This window comes from Anopheles maculipalpis, chromosome 3RL (assembly GCF_943734695.1).
Source record: "Anopheles maculipalpis chromosome 3RL, idAnoMacuDA_375_x, whole genome shotgun sequence".
NCBI classification, from domain to species: domain Eukaryota; kingdom Metazoa; phylum Arthropoda; class Insecta; order Diptera; family Culicidae; genus Anopheles; species Anopheles maculipalpis.
Genome location: NC_064872.1, coordinates 88,505,977 through 88,518,117, shown reverse-complemented (window position 1 = coordinate 88,518,117; position 12,141 = coordinate 88,505,977). Strand labels below are relative to the sequence as shown.

Below are 12,141 nucleotides of genomic sequence, written 5' to 3'. Positions count from 1 at the left end.
CAACACCTTGCTTCGCGAATTACATACATTCAGGCGCGAAAGAAACCTCCCCCACTCCCACCCAACCCCTCACCCAATTGGTTTCAATATATTAAGAACACGAATACGCCACTGGCACGGATTTCGTGTAGCTGCATGTGTCTTATGGTTCGTCGGCTCCATTTTGCCAATGAAGCCACTCGAAATGGAAATGGAATGGAAACAAATGCTTACAATTTACCTCGTGGATGTGAAGATCATCGTTACCGGTGATCCAACAAACCAGTCTGGAAGAAGTGGTAGAGTGTGGACCCCACACCACAATCCGGTGGAACAAAAAGAGCAAGCAAAACCACCGCACGATGAAGTACCGCCGTGGCTCATTTTGGGCTCGTTCTGAATCGGTGCGCGGCCATATTATACTGCCTGTATTATAAATCACCGCTTCAGCCGGTTACAGCCGTACACGCTGGGGCCGAACGAGATGAGTTTCTGGCATCCTTCAAGGCGGGGGTACCAGGTACCGGGCGTCACCATTTGCCATGACTTCGAGCGGGACGGGACATTATGTTCGTTAGCTAAGCACCCGGATGGGTAATCGAATCACGGGTTTCTCTGCGCTGCCGTCTATGGATATTGCTGCCTTCTTCTGCACGCTGCTCCACACCTTCAACGCTGTTGCTGTCATGCGGTGGTAGTGTGTGCTCCAAAAATAGCTCACTGCTCGTTATGCTCATTTGCAATAATTTTTTACTAGCTAAGAAATAAATGTCTGCCTCAGCGTCTTCGGGTAGCTTTTCCGATCGACTATTCATGTTGAGGTGTGCTTGTGGATATGGCACGTCGCTATGGCATGCCACACAGCCAGCCAGCCAGCCAGCCAGCCAGCTAGCAACCTGAACTGTGAAATCGTCCTGCTTCAGGAGCTTCAATAGCGGGTACCGTGGTTGAGTAATTTCACCACCCACCTTCCGAGTGGAGGAACATTTCTCCATTGCTATGTTTAAGTATTCAAGTATTCAAAGTTTTACGAAAGGATAGCAACCGAGATCAACGAACATCGGCGGAGTTGGGTTGAGAAAAAGGTACAAAAAGCTTCTGCACCAAAATAGAATCTTTTCGTGCCTGATGAGGTTGAGACTTCTTGCAGCAGAAAACAGAAGAAGCTGCCCCAAGGAAAAGGCCACTACCAACCAACCCTGGCTAACTCCACCCCCGGCGTTGGATGTGTATTCCCGGAAAGTGTTTGTTTTCATCTAAGTTTATTCAGCTTCTGTACGTCGAGTGGTCGAGTGCCATCTCAAAGATAAGCCTGGAAATCGAGCGTCCTGAAGCAGGCCGAAGAAGTCCTGCTACTTGCGGGAGATGTTCTTCTGCAGCGCATTATCGTTCTTTTTATAACTTTACACGTATTTTTCCGGTTTTGTGTGGTTCTTTTCTCTACCTTTTTCTTCTTCTTGTTGTTATCATGTTTTTGCTTCTCCTGTAGAGGGAAGAAAAAAAACTCCGGATCCAAAATAGACCAAAGCAAAGCAAATGTAAATAAAAAAGGGAGAATGAGAGAAGATGTTTGCTGCAAGGCACCGACCGTACACTTTGAAAACAGGAACTTTGGAAAGAAACTCATTTTCACAAAAGTGACAAAGTTTTTCTTCTCTCCTCCGGTGATCACAGAAAAAAAAAAACAGAGCAGGAAAAATGTTCTTTAATCAAATGAAACTGTGTCTCGCGTAAAATGGAATAAAAATAAGATCGCACCGTTATTTGTGGTGCATATTCCCGTGGAAAATCGATTTCATTATCATGCTCGATGCAGACCATGCAAAGAAATAAAATGACGGAAGACAAAAACAAAACAAGACCCTGTACCGAGTGTGTTTGTGTGTTTCACCTACAGGCAAAACCATAAAACACCAAATTTGATTTTAATTTCTTGCTTCACCACTGTGGAAAAAATAAGATAATGGACGTTGGGAGGGAAACATTAAACAATGAAAACCCTACACACATGGAGCAACACCTGATGCTATTTATTTATCACTGCTTGGAAGAACATTTAATGAGTCAAGTTTTTGCCACCAGACGGGTTTGCCAAAATGATTGGCAAGTGATAAAAATATATAAGCACAAAGGCGAAGAAGAAAACGCTAATAATCTTGATTGACATTTATCTCACTGGAAACGACTGGAAATTCGGTTCAGTTTGAATGCTTTGGAAAATGTCAAAAAGCGACACCGTAATTCGTCACTTTCTTTTGTCTCTTTCTCTCGCTCTGTACGTCTGTAGTAGATGTTGATTGTTTCAGTTTTCCCGTTTGGTTCGGTTTCAATTCCCACACGATGTTAAAAGTGCTCGTTAAATCCCACAACCCAACACACTCGTCCTGCTTCATAGTTTCACAGATGACTTTCAATTTTTTGTTTGTTAGTGTATGTGTGTCCCCTTCCCGCCACAAATCAGTTCAATGAAAACTTTTGGCTCTCAAAGGATCGATCCTCGGTGGGACCGTTTCCCACGTTCTCCCGCCCCTACAAAGGCCGTACCCCTTTCTCGTCCCGTTCGGCGTGGTTTGCGTGGTTGACGTCAGCAAAAGTATGGAGCAGTGGCGGGGGCGATGCTGCTTTGTGCTTTCGGAGTGATTTTGCTACGCCGGGCAGGATATAAAACCCTGGTTTCGCCATAACAACTTAATAACAACAATCCGTGAAGTCGAAACCCACCGCATGCCACTGTGTACCGGCCCGGTTTGTACGGATTCGGCAGTGCGCAACCGAATGCATGCGTATGGTGGTATCTCGAAGGCTTCCTTTGTTCTTTGTTGCCAGGCTGACGGGCTCTACGAATCAACCCAGGATGTATGTGCGCTACAAAGGAAGCTAAAAAGCCTTTAAAAAGGTGAACTCAAAGCAGATGATTATGTCATTGCTAATTGCTTTAAATTAGTACCTTTGTTGATAGGCTGATTGCATACTTTCGGGCGTTTTACGAAAGTGATTCAGCAGATGAAGCAATATTGAATCACATTTTACATAATCGGACTTTATTTTCGAAAGCTTTAACGCTGAAATTCATATGTATATTTCCACCAATACCAATAGGGTTACGCCAGAACGAGCATCGAATCACCCTACAGAGACATACACTTACACGGACATTCGCAACCCCGCATACCGGTGTGTGTGTGTGTGTGTCTGCCCGTGAGGCCCAACATTTCCGACATGGCAATAGCGAAACGATACAGTCAACTTGTGGTACACAAGATTTCTCTGCTACATGCTGCTGGGTATGTGTTGTCCTCTGTTTGTCCTTTTCCGCAACAAGCACGCATTTCCAAACGCTAAACTCGTGGCCTTTTCAGCGCACGTCATAATATCCTACCCCGGTCACAGTTTAGAGAGCACACAGCACAAGCCCAACCAACAACAAAGTGGGTAGATCGAAAAGATCATTATAACTTTTCGACCATCGGACATTTTCGGCTGATTGGCGGCGACATTCGGGGGACATGGAGAATGCCGAGGAAGGACATTTTGCTTCTCAGCAAAATGTCATGAATTTCTAAAAATGATCTGAAAATTGAGATAAGAACAAAACGTCTCGAGCGAACAAGGAGCGCACCTCGGAGGGACGAACCTTTGGGACAGGAAAAGGAAGCCAATGCCAATGTTTTATCGACCCTACCCCGATAAAGTTTGGGACCGGCGATGGGAAAGAGCTTCTTGGCGACCGGCAAAAGCGCTTTCGGGTAAAATTTCATTAAAATATAACACCCAACGGAGTGGAGTGGAACCGGAATTGATTCATTCATTTTTCAGCACCCGTCTCCGGCTGGTGCGTGTACAGACTAATACTACACATCCGTGGAAGAGACGACATCAGTGTTGCTATGCCGTTTTGAAAAGTGGTGTAAAATGGCCTTTTTAAGAAACGCCTCGCTCATCGTGTTTCATCGTCGGATGATTTATAGATTTTTGATGAAGGCTCTTCGATGCGAAAGATACGAACCCGGCGGGGGGGCAATGTAACAAGGATGAGTAACGTGTTTGAAAAATACATTAACAATATCCGTTACTACTACTTCTACTCATCGAATGTTGTTCTCCGATGAGCGATGTTAAATTATCGTGTTGAGTAGGGTAGCGACAGCAGCGACGAGATGTTCCATCATCGTTATGGAATCAATGTTTCTTAAAACATCATCCAATTGACCAGAGACAACGTTGTTCAAAGAGATTCCAAAAAAAGGGTCATTATAAGCTAATTTTGGCATGCAAATTGAATAACTTTAGATATTTTATTTTGGGAAAAGCAAAGATTATAAAGATGGTTGCGGTGAAAAAGGGCGTAATTTCCATGACATAATCTCGTTGATGCGTTGAGCTAGAAGAGCCATAGAGTGTTAATAGCAGTTTTCCTTCGCACGTGAGCTCAATATGTCAAATAACTCGCAGGAAGTTTCGTACCAAACTACAGCACCAGAATGCACATTAAAGGCGAATGATAGTTGGAATCTATTACCAGCTTTTCACAAACACACACACACAGCATGGAGAATGGTTGACCACGCGACAGAACGTAATTTACACCAGACGCCAGTCATCGACCGTGCCCAAACAAATGCCTGCCGACGCTTGCAGCGCCTGAAACCAAAACCAAGCTTTTCGCCCCAAAAGCGTACCTCATTAATCTTCTTTTACTGCCGCCGACCGTGCAGCACAGCGAAGACAAATTAGGCTGCTTTCCAGGCCACCCTTTTCCAGCCAGGGAGGTTTTCCCGGGCGCTTTTGTTCAGGTCCGATGACCGATTGAAGCTCACCATCCCGTAAAGCGAACCGGGGGATCGTGTGCGCACTGTCCCGTGGAACTGTTTGTAATTGGGGGTTTAAAAACAAAAAAACTTTACACTTACGGTCTTTGTGTCAAAAAAGGAGGTTTTAAATTACCAAAATCGAATTTGTGGTGCTTTAAAATGTGCTAAAAAATAACATAGACCAGCTATCGAAATTGTTGTTTGCTCTTAATTTTCTCAACACAACCCCGGTTTGGAAGAAAGTAAACCACCCTTTTTCCCTCAACGATACTCAGCGAACGACAACAACAACCCAATCCCAAAACGTCCAACACATGTTTATGCTTTTATGCATAGAAATGTTTCCAACACAAAAGCTGTTACACATTTTACGACCGACCGTCGGACAAGAAAAATCAATTCCAGCTTTACGACATGCCATTTTTTCCATTCTTTTGCAGCGGACCCGCCCTTCCTATCCTTACCCTCTTGCCCCTTATTGGATTCTGATCCCGGGAGAGGAAAAACTTCTCAAACGAACTGATTTATGGCGAGCGCCATTGATTTATGGCCGCTCGTTCGCGACGTCCACAAAAGCATGGGAAGGAATGTGTGTGTGTGTGTGTGTGTTTGTCTGTATGTGTGTCCTTGTGATTTTAGATTGGAGCATCGTAAGGATATTCTGCAAAGTGCAAGATGCGTTTTATCTTGAAATTGAGGTTACTTGCCCCGTTTATCTATCGTAGAAAATTAATTTCAAAAGTTCTATTTCGCCGGAACCGGACCAGCTTTACGTTGTTTATTGTAAGCTATTGTATGAATGATATGGCGTCGTTTTTTTGAACTTACATTAAACTATTTAAATCACATCGCACCGTAATAAATATTTATTTAATTTTCTCTTCTCTCAAACTCTCCCATCGAAACAAGCCTAAGCCTATCAACAGGTTCCTTTCCACGATGTTTATGTCACACTGATCTGTCATTCAGTTAGCCAAAAGTATCGCTTACCGTCTTAATTTTAACACAAAGAAACCGTAACCACCCGACGAAAGAAGACGAAAAAAAAAACTCCAACCACCGACCACCGAATGCTAACGAGCTTAATTTGCACTTTTCTACTCTCCGCCAGCTAAAACACTGCCTGCCGAAACCGAAACAAAATAATGATTATTGGTCGATGTAAACAACCGAATAACAAAACCTCATACTTTTCTATCACCATTATCCATTGTGGGTTGGAAATTGACTGACTGCGAGCGGTAACCTTAAGCAGCAGTACGATGGCAGCCAAAAGAGGGAAGTGAGCCCAGTCCCTGATATCGATCGGACAAAAAGGCTCACCTGGGACCGACATTTATGCACGGTCATTATATTCCACTACCATAAGGAACATGCCCAAGAAGAGCGAAAAGATCCAAAGGAACCAGCAAAATGAAAGGACCACAACCACCGTCATAATTGCCGCTGCTATTTACAACTTTTGACCGAAGGTTAATAAAATTAAAAAAAAAATACAAACAACACACATACACCGTCATGGGAAACTGTCCGGCTGGACCGGTCATACCCGGGTGGGAGGTCCAGTTTCTTCAGCACTTCATTTACGTTGACGATACAACACCTGCCGCCGGTGGTATGCAGGCAGTAGACCAATCATCCGGACGGCTCCAACGAAGGTTCAACGAACATCCGATCAATAAAGCAATTTTCACACAATTTAGCTTCTTGCGTCCGTTTTACAATCCGTAAGTCTATATTTTCGGGTGACCTTCGGGCGGCTTGTTTTTCCCACCAAACACCAAACCTTCCCTGGGGGTGGGAAGGAATGAATAACCGGCGGAGAAGGTACTGGAAGGCTGTTATTTTACTTCGCCATCGTTAAATTACACACCACTCATTTTATGGAATTAGTCTGCGTAAGGACATAAAATCGTTTCGAGGACAGTTCGAGGCTATGATAATAACCTCTCAATCAAATTTAGCTGCTGCGGGACGAAGAAACTCCCAATGCTTGCAGTTTTCAATCATGGGAAAAAATTAAAAGCAAACACGATGAAAACACGAGGCGAGGTTATAATAGTGGCCATATTGATATTGGTGAACTTCGAGAATAATAATTAAACCATTTTCAAAAACACTCAAACAGCTGTCGCTACGTAATAAAAAAAATCAATTTGAATTTCCAGTTCTCAACCATGATAACATTCAACAATCGAGCCTAGTCGAGCTAGCTAAAACAAAAATCCCAGTCCCTCTCGATTGTGCAGGAATGCATTAAAAAAAAAGGTTAAACTATAAATATTTTGCAATTTAAAAAAATCTCTAATCCATGTGCTTTTGTTCAAGAAGTATTTCCTTTTATGATGTTAAACGTCCAAAAACAATCCATAGGAGAAGTTTTTCAGTGCTTTTATACCTCTCTCTCTCTCTTTTAATTTTATTTTTCCGGATAAATGCACAACCGTCTAGAGCACGGTTCAACAGTTTGGCTCTGTATGGTTGGCTTTTAATATTATTTTTTGCTGCCCATATTTTTGCCTTTTAGATCCTTCCCTAAATGCCTATACCATCGTTGGTCCCTAAATTGATTTGCAGACTAACACAGTCGCCACAGTTGTGCTTAAAAGCGCAAACAGAAAAAAGAAACGAAAACAACAACAACAAAAAACCCCTGGAATCTAGAATTTTTCCTTTCCTTTTGAGCAGATGTTCAGTTTATAAAGGTTAATTTTTTTCTTTTTGATAAATAAAATTGATTCTCTAAACCGCACGCACGTAGCCCAGAGTTCGGTTGAAAACAGTGGTACAAGTAGCTAAAACCAGACCCAAAAATAGAGAGATCTTTTATCGACCAATTTGAGGGAGGGCTTCAGGTTCGGTAGGGCGCGCTTCAAAGGTTTCGTCCGAGCCGGAGCTTGAAAAGCAGCAAAATGGGATTTTATTTCTGTGCCTTTGCCTTTAATCGACAACGTTTGACCCTGATTGGAAGCGGAAACGTGAATGTTTCCGAATAGGAAACTTCATTTAAACCGTCCTATTTTGCAGAAGCATCCGTAAACATTTAACATTTTAATTCATCGAATAGATCAAAGTGAAGCCAAAGGACCTCGTTTTTACCACCGAACAAATACACACGCATACTTCAATCTAATTACTGCTTAACTTAATATGGCGCTAACCGATGTTTGCTGCTACTTACTATGGCCGCTTTTTTTTCCGTTCGATTTACTTTTGTTTTTCCTCGGGTAGAGATGAATCTTGCTCTGTCCGCATCCCATTCTGTGGCACTTGCAGAAGTTGTTTAAACACTGGACACTCTTACGCTACACACACACACACACACAAACACACACAGGCGAAATGCACGTGTGCACCCGGACTTAACAGCCGCTGGTCGAGATCGCACCGTGGGCCAGTTTACCGCCCATTGGGAGAAATCACTTTCACCACATCACGTAGTACCGCTTCATGTTTCACCATCAAGATACAGGCGATCGAATCAACCACATTCGTTACATTCATTTGATATCACCACTTGCTTACTTGCTAGCACACGCTTGGTTTAACCTGTGGCACACAGGGGAAAGATGGAAAACTGAAAATTAAACTACATATTGCAGAGCACTTTTTTCCCACAAACACACTAACACAAATTTAAAGATTAATATTAAAATTGCAATATTTCACATTGTAACTGAAACGAAGAACAATTGAACTCGCGTTTTTATAACATAATTCTTGTGTAACTAACTGCCAAACGCTCTTCAGAACTCCTGCGGCACTGGTTATGAAATTCTGATTATTTGTTTCGTACTAATGAACAAACAATCCAACCCGAGCCGATAGTGTGACACAGTTTTCCTGTAAAGAAAGAAAAATATGATACGAAATTATTGTTTGTTCAGACTAAACGCGAAAAAGAAACTGGATCTCAGAATTAAAAGAAAATGGAAAGCGCCAGAATGTATGCAATTTAATTCTCTCGTGCAATGATTTTTCAATTGGTTTTTAACTTCATTTATTTGCTCAACCAGAAAAGTTAAAGTTCTATATAATCGTCCTCAAAAGCATTCATAAGCATCAGAAGCAATAGGATTATTACGACACCGTATTATTTATTTATAAAATAATTTAAAAAAAACATTCTTTCTTCTATTGACATTTTTCGCTCCATCCCGAAACACAATCACAGCTTTCATTTTCCACATTTTAGCCAGCAAAGTATGGCATATGTATAAATAAATGCCACACACACACACATGATGCTATTAGTTTGCGAGTGTGATGCTCCCGGAAGCGTCCAACTACACATGACAGGCAGGATCGAAAAAGAGAAAATTATAAGCTAATGGAGTAATGGATCGTGGATCAATTTCCACATTCAACTGCCCATCTCTCTCACCACCCATCCTTTCCTGCCTTCCTCCTTCTTTGCCCGCTAACCGTCAAAAGGATAAACCAAAGCTTTTAACAACCTTGGTTGGATAGATAGTGTGAACCACCGAGAGTTGTTCGTACATGAAACGCAACGCACATGCAGCAGCTGAGCTCTGTGACTGGCGGTCGGGGGCTGCATAAAGCCCTGGAGCCTGTTTGCGTAAGCATTTTTTTGCTCTTGCATACTCATCGGAACCGGTTGGCCTGGTTGATGAGCGCGCATGTTGCCATCCGTACTTGCACTCGGGGGAAATTATTGTCCAGCTGAATCCTGGGCCCTTGCCATTTTCCCACAGCCTTCCTCCATTAGCAATGGGGAGAATGTGTCCTGTTTTTTTTTTCTCCTTCCCCTTTAGCAACAATCCTCCTGTCGCATCCTGTCCTGTGCCCCTTTTAGTAGCTTGCTGTTCCCGTTTCCGGTTCCACCCTCTGAAATGATCTGTTCATTTCACCTAATGCAATCTGCTCCTGCTATAAACTCATCACAACCCGCACGCTCGTCGCAACCTGCGGGGTGATACGGGCGCTTGGTTCCTTCCTGCTGTACACACACGCTGGCGGGAAAATAACAGCGCACCAACACCGTCAAATGCCGAACGTGCGTTGCCCGGAAAATTAATTAATCATTTCGCTGCGATAATTTAATTGAATTTTCCGTCCTCCTGTCCCATCGGTGATTGATGGCAGCGAGAAAGAGAATGAAAGTATGTGAATGTGGTTGAGTTTGTCGGTGTGTGTATGATAGAGAAAACATTGGGAACAGCATTGGGTTCACATGTTACGAGGAAAAAAGATTGGCAGATCTTTTATAGGATCGCGAGATGCCAACAGACGCACAATAGCTTTTCAGATGTGGTGTAGTGAAACGTTTGTGTGAACACGGCACTCGGAAAACGAATAGCAATCGTGGCATATTACTTTAATACTTGCTTACGATTGACACAGCGCTGGTTGGTTGTATACATAGCAGTTTCCCTAAGAATATGTGAGGCTGAACACGAAAAGGTACAACTATTGTATACAAAGAAAACAAAATAAATAAGAAATAAATTAAATTTTGCTCTTTCCCTTGCTGGTCGCGTCATGATGGAGACGCATGGTACTTCACGAATTGTTTTATTTCGAACAAAACAATCATGGTTAGGTTGTACTATAGAACATTTTTGTTTGCTTATCCTCTTTAATCTAGTCCTCAATTTAGCCTTAAACAAACGTAATCAATTAGCTTTACCCGACATTTGTGTTCCCAGGGACAAGCAGAACAAAGGCTGGCTGAACGTTGGTCGATTGAAATCGATTAAATTTTCCATTTGCTTCCATGCCATTCCCTCGAACGGTTTAATCCTCACCATCATAAAGTCACCTTTGAAGGGCATTGTTTTAATCAGACATGAGCAAACTATTCACTTACACTTCATCGCACTCAGCGGGACCCGGGCGGGTGGGTCGATTTCGCACGTCGCACAGAAAGATCGTTAAGCTGCGAATGATGGGAAGCGAGTGCGAGTGCAGCATGGGAATTGTGTAAAAATTACCCCAGCAATACCACCCAGGTATACACTAATAATTTCAGCTTAGCGCGTGACACCCACCCAATGGATACATAATTTATCATCCCCACGATAAAGTCGTGCCGAGATTTGTGAGCGCTTTTGCTCTCCCTGCCCAACAAAACAAGCGAGAAAAGGGGAAGCGAGGGAGGTGTGAAGGAAAGCAAGAATAGCTCAAACCACGGTAGAGAGCTTTACTACACCCTGCTCCACAACAAGCACAAACCCCGTGTGAAACAATCCGATCGCCACAACAAACACCAACGGAATGCTCTTTTTCCATGTAATTCTTTTCCTTTCCATTTATTTTCCCACTTCAACGGCGGTGCGCACGTGCCATCCACCTACCATTTGGTAGGGTAGGGCAGGACAGCAAGAGAGGAGTGTGAAACGGTGGAAAGCGGAAAGTTGTAGAGCAGCACACGCAACAGAAAACAGACTATTCCCTTGACTCAAACTCGGATGATAAGAAGTTATAGCTGCCACGGGACAGAGCCGGATTAAAAAAGCCTTTCATAGCTGGAGCTTTCGGTTTGCGGCACACTAACACTAAACTTGAAAAAGAAAACAAAACCGGAGACAACCAGTTGTTGTTTCTGTATTGGAGAGTATGAAAACTTCCGCTTCTTTCCTTGTTCTCGTCTTTTTTCGAAACGTTTGTGGATGTGGATCGTAAAGCCTTTTTCATCATATTTCCATTTGCATGGGCGGGTTAGCATAAGCCGGCCATTGGTTTTCAGTGTCATTAAGCCTCGAAGAAAACACACACGAAAAAAAAGCTGGAAAATAAACGAAATAAACTAAACAACAGCCAGCGTGTGTGTGTGCTAAATGGTTTGCAACCGTTGGAAAATCATCCTTTCTTGCAATTGAGGCAATGGGAATGAATTCTCAGAATGAGTCTGCTTACAATGCACGAAAGAAAAGCAAATCACGAAAATGGTTTCTGCCTGGGAAATACCGCAGACCACAGAATACAAATACACACAAACACATTTACAAAAGGAGAAAGGTCAACGAACCTTTCTGTGGGCTGTCTGTGGGCGACGGTAGAGCAAAATCGGAATCTTCTTCACAATTCGTTTCCACCAACAACATCACAGAATTAGGCATCAGGCGAGGGAAAAAAAGAAGAAAGGGGGAAGGACTCTGCGCCAGCGCGGTTACAGACCTGCACACACACACAGGAACGGAAGAAGAACATTCTTTAAATATTTATCATCTCCGACGATGACGTGTGGCCGCTACACATCAGTCAATGGCATATCGTTCAGGACGCCCTTTACGTTGGGCTAGTAAGAATGCTAGCAAAGGTTTGTGCGTTTATACATACATGTGTGTGTGTGTGTTTCGCCTTCCGTTTTTCTTCAGTTGAACACGCT

At 43.0% G+C, this 12,141-nt stretch overlaps 1 protein-coding gene across 2 annotated transcripts in view; it reads right to left on the bottom strand.

The window, feature by feature from the left end:
- LOC126562035 (putative uncharacterized protein DDB_G0271606) overlaps positions 1-8,299 on the bottom strand; it is a 50,100-nt gene extending 41,801 nt beyond the window's left edge. For both annotated transcript variants that reach the window (XM_050218445.1, XM_050218447.1), the window contains exon 1: positions 7,972-8,299. In XM_050218445.1, coding sequence (XP_050074402.1) covers positions 7,972-8,050 — 79 coding nt within the window. In that variant the 5' untranslated portion in view covers positions 8,051-8,299. The remainder of the gene's footprint in view (positions 1-7,971) is intronic.
- Positions 8,300-12,141: the final 3,842 nt, after the last annotated feature.